We start from the raw sequence: 23,498 nt of genomic DNA on the forward strand, positions 1-23,498 counted from the left end.
CTTCGTCAGTATAGGCGAGACATATTATATGCAGACAGTCCATGGTTTTGACGTAGCTTTCTGCAATTTTCGTGGATGGTGTGTTCGTTCTCTGTCTCCTTTATCAGGCACACTTCCCAAAGCGACTAACCATCCGAGGCTTACTGGGCCACGACGAAACGCATAACTACGTAGGTACACAGGTGATAATCTTTTGCCAATTCCCAACTCGTTTAGTGCTGGGGCATTGGTTCTCCAGGACACGTCCAGAAGTAGTCACAAGCACCACATCTCGATTATGTCAAGCATTTTTCTTTCATTGGTGCGTAATTTTTGGGATTTCACCCCAAACGTGAAGATAGAAAACACCAAGGTCCTCCACCAGCCATTTCATTTAATTTCTTGAAATATTACAATCTCTCTATATAGGTGTGAAATCAGATCAGAACAGATCTGGCCATTGGCCGTATTGTTCATTTCTCGCACCTGCGAGTGACATTTAGTCGAACCTAGATAAACTATCCCAGAGAACTAAAATATCTAATTCGCTTCGTTTCCAAAATACAGTCGAACTTGGTTATTATGATCACGGAAATAGCGAGATCTCGAATGTAATGAGGAAACATTCGTAGACATTTTAGTTTATGATTTTCTCCATACATTTATTCACTTTTATAACGTAACGAGCTACTTCTCGGGAATACCGAGCAAAACTGTTAATGTGTCGATCGTTTAAAAACAACACTTTCGACCCTAAGCAATAAAACCCGACCGGGCAGTTAACTAGACTGATAGCGCCGGGATCGGATTACGTTTATGACACTAGTTAAATGTCTGAGTACTTAATTGGTGTTTTCGCTGACAACATTGAAAAAGTATCCACGCATATGGTTGAAATTGCATGTAAAAATCCAAGCTTTGTGAAGTTAGTATGTACTTACCAGCGCCGGCGGCTCAACACTTCATTATAATAAACAACTTCTTTTGTAGTTTATGAATGCCATGCTTGTTTCGGGGATTTTTACGATGGTTTTCAGATTTTTTATGTTCTATGTTTAAATAGAACGTGGCGCGAAAAATGTTACATAACGATATAACAAGTAATGCTTATAACGACCAAATTCAGTCGGTCCCATCTTCCTCGTAAAAACCAAGTTCGACTGTAATTCGCTTCGTTTCCAAAATACACCGTTTCGATAAAATTTCTGCATTAGCCAGACTAAGTAAGAAATATTTTAATATGTGACTAGTAAATGACTATTTTGTTAGATAAAATCAATTATAATGAAGAGCATGCCTGAGCATGACCGCACACCACTGGTGCCACCCATGTGCCACCTACCCAATGACCAAATTTGTTTTTTTTTTCTACTGAAAACGTTACGATTACCACTCGACTTTAGATAGGTATGTACCTACCTATAAATAAAAACGAGAAATGTACACTGGGATAGTTTTAAGTATTAAAAGCATCGCAGTAATTTATTTATTTCATCGAACTTATGGGAAGTGGTCCAAAGATCACCTTCAGCTATGCGTCGCCTGGCCCCTCCCGGCTGCGCGGCCTTGAGTGTCCCCATGGAAACGCTCTTTCGGGGCGCAGACTCGCCCCCAGTGCCCGCGCCGGACGTGGCCCCAGCCCCTGCGGCTGAGGGGTCTTCGCGGGGCCACGCGAACTGGTTCCTGTACTCGCTACCACTTCGTTTCTTTTCGGCTATTGACGGAGAGGTTGCCTAAAAAAGAAGAAATATATAACATAAGCAGAGAACTAATTAAACCGATCAATACTCTTGAATAAAATAACGTAAATACTGATTATTGGGCTTAAGCGTCAATTACATTGAGCTTCTTTACGAGCTGTTTGTTGTCGAATTTATAATCTGCCTGTAAAGTCGCCCAGTGTAATCATCGAAATGTTAGCTTGTTCGATGATTACACTGGGCGACTTTACAGGCAGATTATAAATTCGCCAACAAACAGCTCGTAAAGAAGCTCAATGTAATTGAGGCTTTAGTCAGTTTCACCGTCGCCATTGCAGCACTAGCCGTTTCAATCCTACTGACGATTTTAACACCAGTAGTAATAATAGGTACCTAGTAATGTTTTGTTAGGATTTTCACTATGTATGTAGGTAGGTAAAGAATTTCTACTAGTTGCCTGCTCATATTATTAAATGTTCGATTCTCATTGAATTTTATGACTTACTTTTGCGTCATAGATGTGGGTGTGTTTTAAATATAACAATTTTATGACTATAGTCTAGACAGGGCTTCTTCAACGTAAGTAGACATCTTTCTCCAAATAACAGTGTCAAATTTATAGTGGTGAATATTTCTTTCTGTTATTTATACACTTCCGCCATCGGCAAATTGTCTATTACCATAGAGCAGATTTTGTGTCCCATGGTGTCTATGATAGAAGAAACGGAAGTAGGTACGTTGACAAAACACACAATTCACCAGAAAAACTTTATTTAGTTTATTATCGACTAGCGTAGCGAGGCAGTTTCGCCATAGATAATATAGGTATGTAAAAGCCTCTCGAGGCAAAATGCTCAGTCAGTCAGTACGCGACTCGCCCGAGCGTTGCCCCGACTGACCCAACCGTCGTCGGTTTATCGATGCTCAAAGGTGTTGCACGCGGCTGCCTCGCGTAACGTTAATGTTGTTGCGAGCTGCCTTGCGCAGCGATTTTCGCGAATCAAATGTCCGAGGCAGCCTCGCGAGGCCGCTCGCTCAATCAGTATGCGGCTATTATCCACGACTTCGTACACACGACACACTGGGAGAAAAAGTAGACATATTATATTATGCACAATGAAGAAATTAACTGATACGTATTATTAATTATTCGACTTCGCTTCTCTACCCGCGCCTCAAGTATTGTATTGTTGCAAGTGCGTTATTTTCGAGAAGTCTCTTTTGGGAAATTGAGAGTCGATAAATTGGTAGGTACCTACCAACAATGTAGTAAACTGTACAAGTTTCACTAATCGTACAGCAGTCATTGAGTTATGACTTACAACCAAACAAAAGAACATACATTACGTTCACATAAATTTTATTATTAGTACAAAACAATGATCCCCAACTTCCGCGAGCCGCGTCAGTGGCTACGCGAGAATTCGCAAAAGCTACGCCTTGAAACCAATTTGGTAAATAGAGTAAAAAATGTTTAATGTTATCCATTTTTAAACAATGAAATAATATGTAATCTTAAGTAAAAATCGAGGAATTCAGTTTTTCAGTAATGAATGTCACCGACTACAACGCACGGTCAATTTTGTTTCTTTCAAAATGTTTAAAATTTTCACGACATTCTTAAAGTTACAGCACAGTAATAATTTATTTGTATACAATGTACCTACCTATTGTGTGTTTATTGACCTTCCCAGTAGTTTTGTATAGAAAAATAATATATTAAAATAACTAGCCCATCGAAATGTCCTAAGTGTTCCGCCAAACAAAAAAGGTTGGGAATCATTGAGATAGATGTATATTCGTTTATTCAATTCTAAACTATCCTAAACGCCAAACCATAAAATGTGCAGAAAAGCGAAATTTAGATATTACGAACCTATACTTAATTCGAATTTGGTTCTGTAATATCAAATTATTAAACAAACATTTTTTGTGTTTCAAATTACAATAATATTAATTCTGGGGAATTTTTACCAATTTCAAATTTATGAAAAATATTCAATACATTGGCAAATAATGTCATGCAAATAATTGTTTCTTAAATTCAATATAACCCTATGCATTTAGGATAATACAGAAATGTTGGAAATTTCATAGAGAATCCATTGATGTAGAAAAACGTATTTCGAAAAATTGGGGTTTAGGATAGTATAGAACTTAATAGAATAGACGAATTTCTATTTATACCGCCAAAACCATGAAATAAAAAAACGTTCCATTCATTATTCAGAGGAATTTATATTGAATTTATCTGGATCTCCAATACGCTAGGCAGTTCTAACTTCTAACTAACTATAATGATCACTCTCCACAATTAATTAATATCTCAAATAGACTTCATGTCTTAGGTAGATTGATTAGAAGTCCACGCCACGCCGATCTGATGAAAAATGTAATTTTGTTGGTTGGGGATTAATTTGACACGAAAAGCAAGATCAATTCGGATAAAAATTGCTACCGAATTTTCCCACCGGATAGTGATTTGTCATTCGCAAACTGGATTACGCTTACAGCAGTTTATCCTTCAGGAATTAGGACGACGGCTTATTATTTGGTTACCTTTCTTTTTAACACGCTATATTTTTTTCTAGCTTGTTCTAGAATAATATAATATTTTTCTGTTGATCGTAAAATTTATTATTACAATGGATAAGAAAAAGAAACAAAAAATGTCGTACAGGCGTACAGTCATACATAATAATACGAGGGTGGGTCAATAAGTCCTTAGAAAAGCCGACAGGTGGCGCGACTAGTACTGTAAGCGGTTTGTTTTCATGCAGCGGCACTACCGATTCAGTATGCTGCAAAGTTTCAATCAGATTGGTCGGGTTGTTGTTTTTTATTTTCGTACATTTAAAAAAAAAATTGCTTGTTTACAAAAATGGAGAAAATTGAGTTTAGAGCTGTTATTAAACATTTTAATATAAAAGGGTTAACAGCAAAGGAAATAAAAAATGAGTTGGATTTAGTTCACGGCATATCTGCTCCTTCACTTGCAACTATTAATAACTGGTTAAATGAATTTAAACGTGGTCGTACATCAACAAAGGATGAACCACGCTCAGGACGTCCTGTAGAGGTGACTACACCAGAAATGATCAATAAAATCCACGATATGGTGTTAAGTGACCGAAGATTAAAGTTGAGTGAGATAATTGAGGTTACAGGGATCTCAAAAGGTAGCGTCATTTCTATTTTACATGACAAATTGGGCATGAAAAAAGTTTCTGCAAGATGGGTGCCGCGTTTGCTCACAGTCGATAATAAACGCAATAGGGTGGTGGCCTCTAAAGCCCTGTTGTCGCTCATGCAACGCAATCCGGATGAATTTTTTCGTCGCTTTGTGACTGTAGATGAAACATGGATACACCACTATACTCCCGAGACGAAAGAACAGTCAAAGCAGTGGATTGAGAAAGGCGAACCATGTCCAAAGAAGGCGAAAACCGTAAAATCAGCTGGCAAGGTTATGGCTACTGTATTTTGGGATGCACGTGGAATTATTTTTGTTGACTATTTGGAAAAAGGAAAAAAAAAACAGGGGATTATTATGCATCTTTATTGGACCAGCTAAAAAACGAAATTGAAGAAAAACGGCCTCATTTAAACAAGAAAAAAATCCTCTTTCATCAGGACAATGCCCGTGTTCACACATGTTTACGATCAATGGCTAAAATTGAAGAATTGAAGTTCGAATTGGTCGACCACCCACCGTATTCGCCAGATTTAGCCCCCAGTGACTTTTTCCTTTTCCCAAACTTAAAAAAATGGCTAAGTGGACAACGTTTTTTTTTAAATGAAGAAGTCATCGATCGGACAAATGCTTATTTTGAGGACCTTCCGAAAACTTATTTTTCTGACGGTTTAAAAAAAATTGAGAAACGTCTAACCAAGTGTATTGAGCTCCAAGGAGATTATGTTGAGAAATAAAAAAAAAATACAAAAATAAAAACTGTTTTAATGCTTTTTTCTAAGGAATTATTGACCCACCCTCGTATTATGAAGTTGTATAAATGTACATAATTATTATTAAGTAATTATTTAATAAAAAGATTTCTTTTTTAGCAAGACGGAATAGTTCACGGTAAAATGATCGCGGGGATAATCGTTTATTAGCTACAGTAAAATAAAACAGATATTATGAAATAATAAATTATGTAAGTTAAAGTGTATTCAAATCAAAATGATCACAGCGAACTTCTTAACACTTGTCAACTATGTAGCTTGAATTTGTAAGTTGGAAAGTGTTAACAAAATCGTTTTGAACTTAGGTAGATACTTTAACTTAAATATCTAATAAATTATAATTTCATAATATATCGTCACTGTTCTGACAGAAGACACTAATTCGAAAAAATGACATATTGAGTTAGTACCAAAATATTTCAAACTTTACCGTCTGGAAACCTTCTTAATAAATAAACAGTCTTTATTTTAAAGTAATCCTTTTTACGATTACTTAATAAACTCACATGATAGACCATTATTTCAAACTTTTTAACAACTTCAAAGCCAAATTACTCAAAACTAGTATTCTCCAGTTAGTGTGTTCTGCCAGAACAGAGACGATATAATAAATGTAGTTTCGACACCCTGAGAAATATACCGATTAGATTTATTTTTAAATATTTATTCAGAGTGTGCTTTCAACCCGGATCAATCACATTCCCTACATGTGCTACCGGTGCCACGGCAAAATTTTCTAATAATAAATTTTATATAATTTAACAATAAGTAATTTAAAGTAGTGTATTTAGTAATAGACATAAAACAATCACAAACACATAGGCTTTGAGAAAATCGCATACTTCAATATTATAGTGACCTCAACGGGAATCGAACCCGGAGCCCCCGGATGAAAGACCAGCGTATTAGGCACTGGAAAACGGGGACATATTCTGTCCTATTTAATTGTTGTATATTAACAAATACCTATAAAATTTATAATTTTCGAACTTTACTTGTTTGATTAGTTAATGGTTTCTGTATTATTCAGGAATAGATAAAAAGAAAAATCCACTGGCGTAACTCATGACTTGTCTGTAAAATCGAATTATATAAATTATAACGGAAAGTTCCCAATCGGTGTTATTAAACTTTATTTGTGATGAAATAAAGTGGTCAATCGGCAAGTATTGTTTTGTAATGGCAGTATTAGCTGTCTTCATTTGCGTAAGCAAGGTATAGTTTTTGGAATAAAGTGTGAATATTAGGTATATCCGGTTATTACCTATCTCACCTAGGTATGTTGTCAAACGACGATACCATTTATTTTTTTCTTTTTAAATTATTACTAACCATGTCCCTGCTTTTTCGTACAAGGCGGTTGTTAGTAATTTTGAACAATCACAATCACATAAATACTGTGTCCTCACCGGGAATCGAACCCAGAGCTCACGGATGGAAGGCCAGCGCCTTACGCACTGCACCACGAGCGTCGCCGATGATACCATTATTACACTATATATTATTATATACTTTATTTATTGCCTATGCTCATTGTGGCGTAGATAGTAGAGAAGGGTTTTAATCGGCACCTGACAAAAATTAAATGTTGTATTTTTGTCAATGTACCTGAGGAGAAAAATGGTAATTCACGACTAGATATATAAGTTTAATGTATGTACGTAGACTTTTCCTTTAAATGTTGAGAATAAATCAAAGACATATTCTAGATTCTAGAATTTAGATTCTCGCAAAACATTTTTTTTTTCTGATAGAAGACAGGGAACCCCAAATGTACGACTATATGACAGGATATTGAAAATTACTGCGGAACATGATACAGATGGAAAAAAACACCTCTATCCACGCCATTGCTGTGGTGAAATAAAATCTCATTGATCCATACAATCCGCGATAGTTTGGACGTATTACAGGCACACAGAAAACCCCTAAGGCACTGAGACATAAGAGAAAAACCAATTGTTCTGTAGGTACAAATACATACGGTTTATTGTTCTCGGAAAATATTCCGGCGCAAAAGAGAAAAGTTCAGGCTAGTGTCACTGCCAAATAGGGTAACGAACAAAATAAATATGTACCTACCCACTAAACTAAATTGGCCAGGGTATAAGGAAAAATGTTTTCATATTGCTAAACCATTGTAAGGCTGTTCGGAAAACGAACTCCATAAATCAGGCTTTATTTTGCGAAGCCTATTTTTAAATGACTGCAGCGAGTGGAAGATAATATTATTTGATTCTTATTTATGTAAATATGTACGATATGATCAGTGGCGGCTGGTGGTTTGCGAAATTCTTTAGATCGGGAGTGCACTGAAAAACTTACGGCATTTTAAGGGAAAATGTTTTTTTTTTTGAAAATTGATTTTTTGTAAGCCAATTTTCTTTATGTTGTCACTATAGTGAGTTATATAATATTTTAAGTACACCCCTCTACGTTGAACGTACAAATAATATCCTTGCCCTGCAAAATAAAATAACCATATAACTGGTGTGACTTATGCCGTGTTCTCACCTGGTAATTTTTTTCGTTCAACTATATGAATGCTACGGTGGCCGCGCGGCATAAGCGTTGGACTGTAAAGCCGTGGGTCCCAGGTTCGAATCCTGGGTCTGGCAAGTACACATATTGTTTTTCAATTTGTGTGTGCCTAATAGGTTGAGCAAGTGGCTGACATCCATTTCTTGTAAAAAAACAAAATCTGTCAATACAAACCTCCACTCTGTGGAGGCCCATATGATCCTATCAGGTTCGGACATGGTCGAAAAAAAAAAATATTATGTTGAATGCTAGTTGAAAGTCAATTGATAAGAGGCAACCATATTTCAACAAAGTTGATCAACTTGTTAGTTGAATTGGATGAAGTTGAGACCCTCTCTATTTTTGTCGGTTCAACAGTGAATCATCTTTCGAGTCAGTTGGTTGTCTAGTAAGATAACCAATGTAATGATAACTCTTATCAGCACGTCAAACTGGCTTGTTTTAATCGACGCCATCTTGATTACGACTATTGGTTATAATTTGTTGAGGAATAATAATCTCAAAATATAAGAAAAAAAATCTCTAGGCATTTTAATCAACTTTTCGCTTTATTTCTCAAGACGAGAAATCGCGATCACAAAATCTAGCGTTTATGATCTTACTATTTATGAAATCAAAACACTTTAAATGTCAAACAACGATAAACACATCATCGTAAATTTATGATGTATTTACGTATTTTGGTTATGACCAAAAGATATACAGAATATACAACAATACTGATTTCTGAATTTAGTAAAAATGCTAAGTAAGAACTAGGGCTATCCAAAAATTAAAGACCTTTATTATTTAAAAAATCAGGAAAATTTTATTTTTACAAAAAAACCATATGTAATTTTAGGTAGGTACATAAGCCCACTATTTTTTGACGTAGTCCCCGTTACGATCGATGCACTTGGTGAGCCGTGGTACTAGGTTCTCGATTCCCTAGTAGAACTCCGGCCCCGCGGACCTTAAAATGTTCTCATATCTCCCTCGACGTCCTCGTCGGTCGTTTTCCGACCAAATGTTGCTTTAGATGAAGAAAAAGAAGAAAATAACTCGGCACCGGGTCGGGGTGAGGGGAGCAGGATGACGGAGGACATCTCATTTCCGAGTCCAAAAGCGTCAAAAAGACCTAAGCGCTTTTCACACGATTTTGTTTGCGAGCTTCCGTCAGCACACCTTTGCATACCCCAATTTTCCCCTCAAAATCGTTTGTATGGTAGACTTACTGACGTCTGGGATCAAAATTGTGAGCTCACGGACTGTCAGACGGCGATCGTCACGAACTTTATCATTGATTTTCTTCAACAAAACGTCACCAGTTGAGGACCTCCTTCCTCTCCCCTCCTCATCATAAATACTCGTTCTAACACTCGAAAACTCAGTAGGTACCTACATAACTTCCTGACATTCCGCTGGTTCATCACATTACCATAATTTGATGTGAGACGACGATGGATTTCAACAGGGTGGACTCCCTTCTGGCTGAGAAACCGAATGATTGAACGCACCTCGAATTCGGCGGGATTAGACAGCGGAGCGTCCATCTCAAATGGGCGCAAAGGTCATACTGAAGTAGCTACCGATCCGGCTCACCACTCGTTCTGGAGACGGAAGTCTACGCTACAAGCCAGTGCTGCCATCTTTTGAGAAATAACATCCACATCGCCAAAAATCAACAAAGGTCTTTTAATTCTTGGACAACCCTCGTATAACTTTTTATCATATATATTTTTTTACTGATGTAATGATCAATGAAAAGTCATCATCTAGAAACATGGCAGTTGGATAATGATAATTAATATTGTTTCATTACAAAATTATTATGTTATACTTTTTGATCTCACCTTTTCTTCTACGGTATCAGTCCATGTTCGAGGGCCGTTGGCTTGTTGGGCGTTGCGAGGTCCTTCAGACTTACTGCGTCTCTCACCGCGGCTCGCCAAGTATTTCGTTCGCTCCATCGACTGCGAACATTTTGAATTAAAAACTTAAATTAGAGAACAGTATTATAACTGTATAAAATTAACTTTCTGCTTATTTTGGTAGGTGTGATTATTTTTTTGTACATGACTGGCTTTATTTCCGAGATGCAATATTGTGTAGTTATATAAAGCTGTTAAAACTATCTTTGAACTGGTAGCGATGTATCAAAAAACTTGTAAAATAAAATTATGATTTAGACAAATAATGTAAAACTATGACCTTAGTTGCCTTGCACAGATGTAAAAACTCAACGAAACAATAACTCATCAATGTTACCAGTAAAATTTAGTTGACACTCACAAATTATACATTATGAATCTACTTATTTAATATTTTGATATGCACTATACATACATAGTATTATATTACCACACATCACCTTATTTAAAAATAATATATTATGTACTTATTGTATTGCAAGGTTCACCATAGTCAGGCTGAGAAAAAAAACTGTAAACTTCAATGGTAGTGCGAGTTATTGCTCATACTTCGAATGCAATGTGGTAAGCTGATTGTAGAAAATGATTATTGATTTATATTGACATAAAGTGTAATAATTTGAACAAAATATGCAATCGAGAGTCTTCATTTATTGCAAACAGGTTACAGCATTGTATTCGAAAATAATCAATAACTACTACTGCCATCGTAATTCGCAATTCAGTGGCACGGCCTGAATATAATCGGCCTTGATTGCATTGGTGTAAATAAACCACTTAACTGGCTGTAAAATCAAATATCATGGTATTTTTGGTGAATCAAAGTGGTCAAATATACAATTAAGTATTATTGCTTTATGATGCCACACTGATTATTATTTTAATTGAGAAAGAATCAACGCATCGTCAAGATTCTTAGATACGCTGTTGATTGAATAATTTTAGTAATCATAATATGTACTCTAATCTGTGATCTGTAATCTAATGTGATCTGGACAGTATTTCTATAAACTATGTATGATACCCAAAATATTGGAACGGTTCGCGAGGTTGAATGTCGTAAAAATATTTATTTATAATACACAAATATAACTAAAACGTGAGCTATAAAATAAAATTCTTCCATGTGTGTGAAGATTAAGTATTATACGTCATATTATTATGTGACACAATACCTTCCATATATTTATATAATTATTTTTGCATCGTTACAAGTTGAGTACATCGGTAACATCTACATTTCTAAAGTGGCGTGACAAGCGTGGGAAATGATATGGTAGGTATTCAACATCCTCACCCTTGCCCTGTCCAGGGTGTAAGAACCTCCAGTGTCTCTGACCATCGAGGAAGGCAGTCCAGCTGCGGCCGCCTCGAAGATTTCGTTTGTCTTGTAGGCCAGCCCTGGGTATTTCTTACGCCTGGGCATTGCCGGTTCGATACTAGGGGCTGCAAAAAGAACAATAAAAAGAAAATCACTTTCTATGATTCTATAATCTTGATTTATATAAGTATTATTATTATACGATCAAAAATATTTAAATTATTAATACAAAATTTACCTGCATAATAAATTTATACAAAGCATTCATTGCCTACCAAAGGCACCCAACGGACAAATTCTAAGCATATGATTTAAAAATAATATTGATGATAATTTTCATTATAAAATATTTTAATTAATCGATTAAGTAGTCATAATAATGTATCCAAAAACATTATAATAAAAATATTTTTTATTGAAAGTCAATATAAAGTTATAATAAAAAAAGATATGTATAAAATGTGAATTTTGTTAAATGATTCAATGTTATTATTAATTACATACTATATTATTATGGTTATGTTCAGCATTAACATTTTTTAATGTACCTATTAGTTATATACAAAAATTTATTTGAAGAATTCATAGTTTGAATATATCTATTTTCAATAACATCGATTAAAAAAAATAATGCTGATTATTTAAATTTAAACTAATATCAGTATGGTAACATTAAAATAAAATGTAGGCTTTGTTTTAAGCTACCAATAAACCCTTATATAATATTACATAAGATACATTATTGTAACGTGATTATTTTAACTCTGACAGATTTTGAACCTGCTGTCAAACTGACATGTACCTAGCAGCGGCGGCTCCTCTAATACTCTAATACTTTTTGAAGACATCGCTCAACTTTTCATTGTTATTCATATGTGTATCACTCACTTAGCGAAGTAGAACATGTAGCAATATTATGAACAATAATTCGTTCATGGGCGCAAAGCGATTGCGATCCAAATAGATTTTCAGTTTGCACAGGATTACAATGAGGTCATTGTATACTTCTTAAACCGTGGTCCAATGTTCCTATGGTAGCGTTGTGTGTAGCATTTTTACACACTTTCTGATCGGCGCACGAAATTAGGACTCTAGAAACAAAAACGCCAGTTTCTGTTTTGTAACAATGTTGGCGAGCTAATTTTTAACAATTTCACATTTAAGATTTAATGAATCGCCAAACTTTTACGAAAATACCAACTCTCGCATTTATTTCTAAACCACTCAAATACCTTCATATAATAAATCAAAATTCAAAAAAACACAGCAGCACTACATGGGTAGTAGGTCGTAGCTGAATAATAAATAAGAACGATAATATAAGAGAAACATACTTTTAATGACATATAAATACATTAGAAATAAATCTGAGTTCGAATGAACGCTGATTTACAATATAAATATTACCTATACAATGTTAGTTTATTTTATAATTTCACTTAAATTAATAATACTGTGAAATTTAAGAAATAAATATACTGCTATTCACTATTGACAAAGTGACCCAGTGGCGTCATCCGTTTTTAGAACGGTTCAATTTGGCTGACGCATTCATTGTTCGCAGCGTTAAGCCATAAACTGTGACATTTATTTTTCTTTATTGATATTAAATAATTCATGGTGTGTTTAAAAACTTTTTTAAGAAATAGAATAAATAAACAAAGACATATTTAATTTATCTTCTGAGAAGTTCGACGTTCAGTCATTATTGTACACTAAGATATTATATTAGCTTATTGACACGGCAGTCTTCGGTGATTAAGGTAATCATGAAGAGACGCTTTACGACCTTTACGTGGCTAGGACAAGAGTGTTCCTGATGCCGCCAAAGAGTGTGACACTTCATTCCCTTATGGCACAGCCTCAAGGGTTTCGTTGCCATGGCCGGCCCTCCCTCACCCTGCAGCGGTGCTACAAAAGCGACCTACGTGCTGCAGGTCTGACATGGCGGGAGGCGCAAGAGTTGGCATTGGACCGAGGGAAGTGGCGCGAACTTGTGCTTGCCCTATGCTCCAATGCTGGGTATAGAAGGTAAACCATTGCGCACTACCAAAAAATGCTATTCTGAAGACCACCGGCCGCCACTGACTACCTAGATATTATTATGGATATCATATTTGTACAGTAAGTATAAGTGTGCCTTAATTCAATTTATCTATTAAATGAATCGTTACACCTAGGTATCGAATATTTTTATTGTATTTACGATTATCCAGTAGATTTTCCAGATTATAAAATTTATACTTAATCCTTTTCGTTCCATTATTCACAGTCGAGGACGTCTCAGCATAACAAATGAAGATAAATTCAGTTATTCCTTATCTGATAAATTCATCAGATTACCGATTATACTAAGCTAATCCTTCCTTACTGCCCTGAAATTAATGTCTAAAGACTTTAACTGACATTATCTGTCCATCTATCTCTCAATACGTTTTCTATTTCGTGCTTTTCATTAGCGACTATTATCAAAAAGTGTACATGAATAAATATATATTATGTAACTGGTTAAAACGTAAATAAGGGTGACAAAGGATAACAATAATTATTATTCAAATCTAATTAAAATAATTTTTCAAAATAATCATCTTTTAGGTTGACACAACGATTAATTCAAACTCTTCAAAAGAACTATTAGCTTATTTAATTGTGTTAACTGTCAATTCATGATGTTAATGCATTGTATTAATAATTTTAATAAAACACATTTTTTGTATTGAATCTACATTTATAAAACAGTGGATTCAGTACTAAATAATGTGTTTTATCTTCTCTATTACTAAGTACATTATTCTCCATTTTTTGCTATTCTTTTGGTTAACTCTAACTTATATAACAAATTAATACAATATAGTAGGTAAAGACTTTAGCACCTACCTATTAAGCCAAGGATCACAATAAAAAATATAACAAACAAATTTGTTTGTAATTGTTTTGTTTGTTATATTTTTTATTGTGATCCTTGACTTTATAGTAGGGGGTAAGATGCCGAAAGGCGAAACCCGGGTCGCGAAAAACGACTCAAATGGAATAGTACAAAACTTAAATCCATTAGTTTATTTTAATGTAATGTTAAGTGGTGTGATGAAATACGCCTTTTATTGGGGTCGTGTTTTAAAAAGTTGAAGTAAGAAATAATAAGTAATTTACACTTTAGCAACACATATAAAAAATGGAGCTGTTCGTCAGTAGTCATGAATGAAAATGGAGATTTGCGAGATCAAAACTAAAGTGCTCAGCCTTTTACTCTAAAGCAGAGGTAGTCAACCTTTTTATACCTACCGCCCACTTTTGTATCTCTGTTAGTAGTAAAATTTTCTAACCGCCTATCGGTTCCACAGTAATGGTAATTTAAAAAGTAGGGAAGTAACTTTACTTAAGAAAAATTTATAATGCAGAGTTACAGCAAGTTAAAGCATATAATAATAATTACTTGCCAAATACTTTATGTCAGACTTTCGCTAAGTTTTGCAGAACAAATCTTTATTAAACAACTTACTGTAGTTAAATCTGTTACCACTAATACTAAATTATTAATGAGATTCCTGATGCTGATGATTTTGAGAATGTAACATTCCAAATATTGAATACTTGAAAACAGGAAACAGAAAGTGGTGTATGTTCAATATTAGGAATGTTACATTCTCAAAATCTTGTGAATTATTCATTTGAATAAAAGAAATAGTTTATTAAAAATTGTTAGCAAGTTTAAGTAGACGTTATAACTAAAATACTGACAAGAGCCGGACGTCGGTTAGTAATTAAGGTAATTAATATTCCTTGATTTAATACATACACAAAAACCGATAGTTAATAATAACGCAATTTGATAAGCATTTCATGTATAACCTAATAGTTTAAATTATCGTTATTAGATATGAGTCTCGTGGTTAATGCACAGATTGGCGCGACACCAATGGTTATACGGGTACATATCCCGTGGAGGTTCGTATTTTTTTCAAATATGATTTTTCTAGTAGGTATATCTGTGTGTTTTCAAGTTATGTATGTTCAATATATTATCGTCACTGTTCTGGCAGAAGACACTAATTCGAAAAAATGACATAATGAGTTAGTTAGGTATACCAAAATGTTCCTTATTTCAAACTTTACCGTCTGGAAACCTTCTTAATAAATAAACAGTCTTTATTTTAAGGTCATCCTTTTACGATTACTTAATAAACTCACATGATAGACCATTTCAAACATTTTAACAACTTCAAAGTCAAATTACTCAAAACTAGTATTCTCCAGTTAGTGTGTTCTGCCAGAACAGAGACGTTATGTTCATTGGGGTACGTAATATTTTATTCGTTGCAACCAAACTTCAAATAGTTACATTCACCAGCTTAATATAATATTCTTACGTTTTCTGTTTTAGTGTGAATGAGTTTAACTGATTCTGTTGATTTTCCAATTCGCGTTACGTCATATTTTTCTGCGTGTTTTATAAAATTTGTTTTACTAGCAGTCAAAAATTACCCACCTCTAGGTCCCACCCCATTCTGAGACGGAAGCGGCGCCCTCCTGACGACATTATTGGGCAGTGGCGGCGCGGAGGCATTATTATTGGTGGCGGCCGGCGCCGAAGAAGTGTGATCGTCTCCCCCTAGTGCTGCCCCTGCGCCCGCTCCGGATCTGTACTCGTGCCATCTGTATGTGCTGCGATACTCCGAATGCAGCTGAAAAAAAGAAGAAGAAAATTGGTTACTTACCACAGGACAAATTTTAACATTTTATAATACAGTCGAACTTGGTTATTACGAGGAAGATGGGACCGACTGATTTTGGTCGTTATAAGAATTACTCGTCATATAACATTTTTCGCGCCACGTTCTATTTAAACATAGAACATAAAAAATCTGAAAACCATCGTAAAAATCCCCGAAACAAGCACGGCATTCATAAACTACAAAAGAAAATGTTTATTGTAATGAAGTGCTGAGCCGCCGGCGCTGGTAGGTACCTACTGACTTGACAAAGCTTGGATTTTTTTACATGCAATTTCAACCATATGCGTGGATACTTTTTCAATGTTATCGGCGAAAACACCAATTAAGTACTTAGACACTTAATTAGTGTCGTAAACGTAATCCGATCTCGGCGGCATCGGTCTAGTTAACTGCCCGGTCGGGTTTTATTGATTAGGGTCGAAAATGTTGTTTTTAAATGCTCGGTATACCCGAGAAGTAGCTCGTAATAAAAGTGAATAAATTTATGGAGAAAATCATAATCTAAAATGTCTACGAATGTTTCCTCATTACATCCGAGATCTCGCTATTTCCGTGATCGTAATAACCAAGTTCGACTGTGTATGAAATTACAAAAAAAAAACACCCAATAACTGCATAACAACGCATACTTATGCACTACAAAATGAAAGCGAGATTTGAAAATATGTGTAAATTATTTACCCTATCTACAACATTTAGAAATGTGTCTTGGCCAATCGCGGCCGAATTAAGGGGTAGACAAAAAATCAGGGTTTGTTCTCGTTGTTTCATGTAGGTATTAAAATGTCATAACCTTGGCCCTTCACAGATCATCACGATGATAAACTCCAATAAAACTGTTATATAAAGACAAAGGAATGCACCGAAAGTAAAACGTCTATTTTAGTGAAGTAATTTTGTAGAAAATAATAATACAATGCTTACAAGTGTAATATAAAAGATTTCGGATAGGTATATCGATTGCGTCCACGATTGCCGAGTGGCTTAAGCGTCGGCTTATAATGTCGTGTGTCACAGGTTCGAATCCTGGGTCTGGCAAATACACATATTGTTTTTTCAATTTGTGTTTGGAGTCAGAGTATGGACATGATAGGTTGAGCAAGTGGCTAATATCCCTTTCTCGTAAATACAAAATCTGTTAATACAAACATCCACTCCGTGGAGGCCCGTATGATTTTATTAGGATCGGATATGGTCAAAAGAAAGACAAGAACATATCGACTAATCTTATATATACCACCCCTCATACTATCTCATGTGTTAATATTAATTTAAGCTTCAAAATATCATACATAACATGTCAAGTGTAGACATATCATTTGATTATAATTGGAGAATTATCTGCGGAAATAAATTTTAATTAAATTTTCTGTCTAAATAAAATCTAAAAAAATGTCATTTGTTTTCTAAATGGGAATATAAAGGGGGAGGGGGGTTGTTGGCATCTTTTGGAATTCTATTAAGGGTGGTCGATACCCTTAGGGTGGGTCTGTTGCAATATATTATCAAAATACACCAGCTATTGTTGAGGCAAATTATTATAATTATAATTTATTAGCTCATGAAAAACGTTTCAAGTAACTTGAATGGTAAATGGTGGGACTTAAAATATAACCACCCTATTCGCCATACATAACAACATGTTATACATAATAAATAACCTTATGCCATAAGAAGTCAGATAGATTAATCGGAAATGCTGTCACTGTTTTTGCACGTATGTAACATTTTATATACATATCTATGACGTATATAACACCTATACATCAGTCAATCACGTAGATTAACTACGAATTTACAACACTGTCCTTGAATAACTTAAGGGGGGACATGCTCAGCGTAGGTCATAATGGAGCGTTTGTTCTATTTTCAAAGCATAATCCTGGACATACCTTAAACGTTGTAGATAATCTATTTACATAATTTTGAAGCCTTATTATCATATCAAGTGTAAACATTTGTTGTATCAATAAAGAATACTACAAAATAATAAAAAAAATATATCTTTCAAATTAAAATGTCACTGACGTTTCTACAATGTTACATCGCATTAACAAATTAATTTTGATATTTGATAGATACCCGTGGTACTGAATTGTCAAATGGCAGTTAAAATTTAAAAAAAAATACATTTTAGGAAGCACTGAAAAAGCGATTTTGTTCAATAAGGATGTATGCGCCGACAAACGCGAAAAAGTTTGAAAACCACGGCTATAGTCCTTAATTTATACATTAAGTTACGACACGCAATCCTGAACATTGCATATTTGAAATATATTATATGACTCACAAACGTTTGGTGGGAAGACTATTATAAATTATAAATAAATAGCAAAAAACGTTTTGTAGGCATACAAAATAATGATGTATCTATTCGGTTTTCTAACATAAAATTTATTCGCTCTCGCATAAAATATTGCTATAAAAATTAAGCACACCCTTGGTTTTTTAGCTCAACGCGTGAGTACCTGTGAAACTTGTAGATACATGGTCTTATACATGTTATAATGGCAGACATACGAGTACGGTAATAAAATATGACAGTAAGCGTTGCTAATAATATTAAAGGGCGAAATAAGCAGTGCTCGAAGTGGAGCGGAATGGGCGGAAACCACAGAGCACATTTTTAATATTTTTAAGGTCCCTCAGCTTCGTTAAAGATCATTGTAGTATATTTTCGTGGATTCATTAACTGTCCAAATCAATTTGAAGATATATGTCGAGAATTATCTAGAATCTTGAGAAATTAACATAATTACAAAATTAGCTCTTTTTGCTGATTTATTTTAATTTTTAGAGACCTTGTTTTTAGTTTTTCCGACCGAACAATCAAGACTTTTTTTTACCAAAAAAATATTTTTTCTTGATAGATTCTATTCAGTTTTTTTAGATTGTTTGCGGTCGGTAACTTAACCTAAGGAACATTTCTCGATTTTTCGAGAAATGAGAATTCACAAAATTAATTTCTCGCGAAGTAAATCAAGCTATTATCTATCCTATAGATATACTAACAACACGTTCGCTATTCGAATTTGAAACCAAATCGAATGATATGCTGACCTTTTTAGAGAGAATTTTCAAGAATTTAATTAAATTATTTTTCATTAATATCTTCATTACATAATAATTATTGTTCATTTAAAAAATTATTAGTTCAATTATTAATATCTGTATTACTGTATATTCTATATCAGCTGATAATTTCCCTTTGAACCGGATAAAACCGATTCTGGTTATTATTAAACTACTAAGTGGACTTAATACTGCATATTGTGTTTTATTTTAATTAATGGATATTATGCTAAATATTATGTCAGCATGTAGTGCTCTCACATAACTTTTAATGCCCATTTGCCAAGTTTAATCCCTGACATTATCATAATACCAATTTTGAAATAACGAAATATCGTTTTTAAATCAGTGTTTATACAGATAATTAATTAATAGAAAATAACATAAAGTTATGCATTATATTTGGTTATTATATTGTAATCAATGAATACATGAACTTTTTTGAATATAATGGAAGATATTCGATTTTTAGCTAACAAACATATGATGAAAAATGCTACATTGTCTCGATGTTAGAAAGAGCAGAGGGTAATACGGTTGTCACCTAACCAATAGATTGATAATTCCAATTATGCGATTGAGTCCACATATTGATATCTCAATATAATGTATGTTTGCAGTTGGCTTATATTACTGTGAGTGGCTGCAATCAAGCCTCGTTAAAGGCCTGTCAAAGTATCTGTTCGCTGTATGAATACAATTACTCCATCTTAGCTAAGGAGTTCCATTTAATAATTAGGAACATAATTTTTCCAAGTATTGAAAAGTGATTTACAATAGAATTATTGTTCGTTCATTCGTTCGTTTGTTTGCTTGTTCGTTCCTTCCATTTTTGAATTTTTATCACATATATTTTTTTGCATTGTATGACAATATACAGTTATTTTGATATTGAATAATTACAAGATAAAAAGAATTTTTATATACCACGTTTTTAAATTTTCTGTTGAATGATATAAACTGGACAATTTCTACGTATTAATAAACACTTCTTTTGTACTTGATAGAAATACTGAATAAATATAGAATACTGAAATGTCATTTTGACATTTCATATTGATTTCCATAGTAACGCACGTACATATTAATAATTTAGTTGCTAGGACCCACTTAGCAACTAATAATAGTGTTTTACTTTTTACGAATTTTTTCCAAAATAATTTTCCATACAAAACAGAATTAACTGAAAATGAATTCAATTATGCTTAAAGATGGCTAAAAGTATTAAAAGAATGCATTGTCGTCGTGTTCTGATATATTCTAAGAGTTTCAAATGTCTAGTTAGTCGGGAAGTTAGTTAAAAATCTTCAATCGTCCAATACAAATCTTGGACAAACAAGAAAAAATTTGTACTGGACACACAAGAAAAAATCTGTACCGGACAAACAAGAATACGAGTTAATAAAAACGTGGTAAAAATGTAATTATTATAGTGTTGTTAAGTACAATAAATGTATACCTATCAATCATCAAAGCGACACCGTAAAGCCGATTACTTCAGCTAGTTATTATAAATCAATCAACTTTTCACCATTGTGCATTTTCTTTGTCTTCCACTCATTCCGGATAACTTTACATTTCCACTGCAAGTACTGGGAATAGATATCAGTATGGCAATTATTAATGTATTGTACCGTCAGATTAGTGTCAGATGGTTGAGTTGGGTTTCATAAGAGCATTAAAAATATCGACCGCTTTTCATTTCGATGACTTAAAAAAGATTTTCTTTGAAAGTTCAAGTAGACTGGCCATTTCCTTCCGCCGCCGCGAATGACCTTATTGACTTTTTAAGATCTTGGAGTGTTAATTATAAACTTTTTATCGCCACGAATTTCAAAGTGGGCCGACTGTGCGTTAACTGTGGTTGTTTGTTCAAAAGTTTGTAAGCGGAAATAAGTGTTGTAATGAGAAATTATGCTTTCCATTAAAAAGAATTTATTTAGGTAGACTGTTTCGTGAAAACTAACATTTTCGCTCCAGAGTATTAAATTTGTAGGCTTCCACGCCTTTTACCAAACACGTTGAGGTAAAGCTTGTCTTCTATACGGAGTCAAAATATATGAAAGATGAGTTTAAAGGAGGACTTGTGATGTACCGAAGCGGTGACAAATCTATATCACGCAAAGGTCTTGAACCTGGACCAGAACGACAATAAACATTCCGGAATTTAAAAAAGCATCAACGTTACGTAGTATTTGGAAAAAGTGAGAAATCGAATCTGGATGGACGTTGTGAAAAAGCTGATATATTCGGAAGGTAAGATAAAGAAAAGTTCTCAGGCCTAGACGAAAATTTTATTTAGGAGGAAAAACCGTTGGGACGTAAATAAAATTTAAAAAGGGAAGAAAGGTAAAAAATCCTATTCATGTGGACAAAATATTTTGGGAATGGAAAGCTAAAAAGAAGAACTAGATTATTGGGCAATTGTTTTTTTTAACATACGTAATTCGGACCTAAGCATTAAAAAGTTCGCCACATCTGATCTACTGTTTAAAATTATTGTAATTAATTTGTAGCAAACTTCACTATACGTCCGAATCTGTCAAAACCTACAAGCATTTCATTAAAATTATATATTCACTGAAACTGCCAATTCCATAATAATGATATTATGTCAATCAATCCATGAAAACGCCGAATTCACGCGGTATTAAATTTAAATAGCATGATTCAGAAGCAAGCGATTAACCTATCTTTCCTACTTCAGAAGAGATTTCTTAATTTTGTCATATGAAATGGTGGTTAGCCATTCGCTGAATCTATAATGCTACATGCTCTGGATTTAAATACGTGACGTGAATTTTCCTGACACGACATTCCGATGACACGATTTTTGTGGACATTTTGACATTCTTTTTGACATTGGGGTATTCACTGCTGTTGTTTTAATGAATACATCAATCTTCTTAACAAATAATTACTAATGAAACATTCCATTGCAAAATATGTTGACGCTGCATATTTCCAATACATTTTTTTACGAAACAGACAGCTATTAAAATTCTTAACGGCTATAACTACCTATTTTAACATTTAATTAGTAAAATTTTGAAAGCGAGTTAGGTGCATATTTCACAGTAAATAGTTTATACAAATTTCACTCACATAGCACTATTATATTAACGTATGTAGCAGTTGGGCTTGTGTACATTATAATATATCGTTTTAGAGTGCTCGGACAAGGTCGCCCACTCCTTCCACCCTCAAACAACTGCAAAGCTAACGACCCCACCCGGGCAACGAACCCTGAGTCGAAATCATGCTTGCATTTCCACTTCTCAGGCACCTGACGCACGTAAAGAGGCAATTGGGAGAACTTTCCAGTTCCGAACCTACTTAAATAGAAATCGCATCGGTGGCACATTTCACATCGTTGGCTTAGACTTCGAACCTTCCGGGTACATTTTATTGAATTTACACGCATAGAAAATATTTTTTCTTATGTACAATATTTAGACCATAGAATATAGATATTCAAATTATTTTAAGATACCGCATCAATAGGACATTAAGGCATACAATTTACATGACACAGTCGCAAAAATGTAACCGAATGAGACCTTGCGTAAGTACGAAATGATTTTCTTGCAAATAAAAAATATAACATTTGTTTAATACACATTAATTGAAGGAATAGCGTAGATGTTAAAAATGTACGGTTACGTTTTTAATGTAGTTAAGAAGTAACATCAAATTTGCATTAGCTACAATACACTTAAATATTTAATACGACACGTGTTTCATTCACACAGTAAGCTTTATCATGCATCAACCCTAGAATTTACGGTTGAATTTATATTATAATATAACAGTAATTATTGTCAATGCTATGATCGCAAGAGGGGTATGCACTGTGAGAAAGGGACAGTTGGTAATTTCTGAATTATTTAATGTTCATGATTGTCACATTCAAAATTTCCATCCCCTCTACGTAAATTGTGATTTAGTAATAGATCCTCCCCTTCAAGTCACTGACAATAATTAATTATTATAGTATATAGATAAAACCGAACGTAAAATTTTTGATAAGTTACCCATACTTTAAAAAGTTTACTATGTGAATGAAACACGTGTCGTATTAAAGACTTTGGTGAAAACCAAGTGGTAAATTATAATATAAAGATAAATTTGTAGCAATCATACTACTTAGCATTAAATTAGTGACAAACTTTAATATGTAAGTTGTGTTGTTAAAACAAAACATCAGAACAATGATAATTGTCAGAGTTTCCTCAATAGTAACTGATCGGTAGTGCTTGTTTTGATTTAATATATA

General features: G+C 34.1%; 1 protein-coding gene across 9 annotated transcripts in view; it reads right to left on the reverse strand.

Moving 5' to 3' along the window:
- Window positions 1–23,498, reverse strand: part of LOC147067517 (uncharacterized) — a 124,953-nt gene that overhangs the window by 34,325 nt on the left and 67,130 nt on the right. For all 9 annotated transcript variants that reach the window (XM_085954547.1, XM_085954551.1, XM_085954545.1 and 6 more), the window contains 4 exons: window positions 15,904–16,099; window positions 11,394–11,542; window positions 10,019–10,138; window positions 1,505–1,712 (listed from right to left, as the gene is read on the reverse strand). In XM_085954547.1, the coding sequence (XP_085810673.1) occupies window positions 1,505–1,712; window positions 10,019–10,138; window positions 11,394–11,542; window positions 15,904–16,099 (673 nt within the window). The remainder of the gene's footprint in view (window positions 1–1,504; window positions 1,713–10,018; window positions 10,139–11,393; window positions 11,543–15,903; window positions 16,100–23,498) is intronic.

Source organism: Rhyacophila brunnea, unplaced genomic scaffold (assembly GCF_057557595.1).
Source record: "Rhyacophila brunnea isolate RB1 unplaced genomic scaffold, BYU_Rbru_1.0 scaffold_4, whole genome shotgun sequence".
Classification (NCBI taxonomy): domain Eukaryota; kingdom Metazoa; phylum Arthropoda; class Insecta; order Trichoptera; family Rhyacophilidae; genus Rhyacophila; species Rhyacophila brunnea.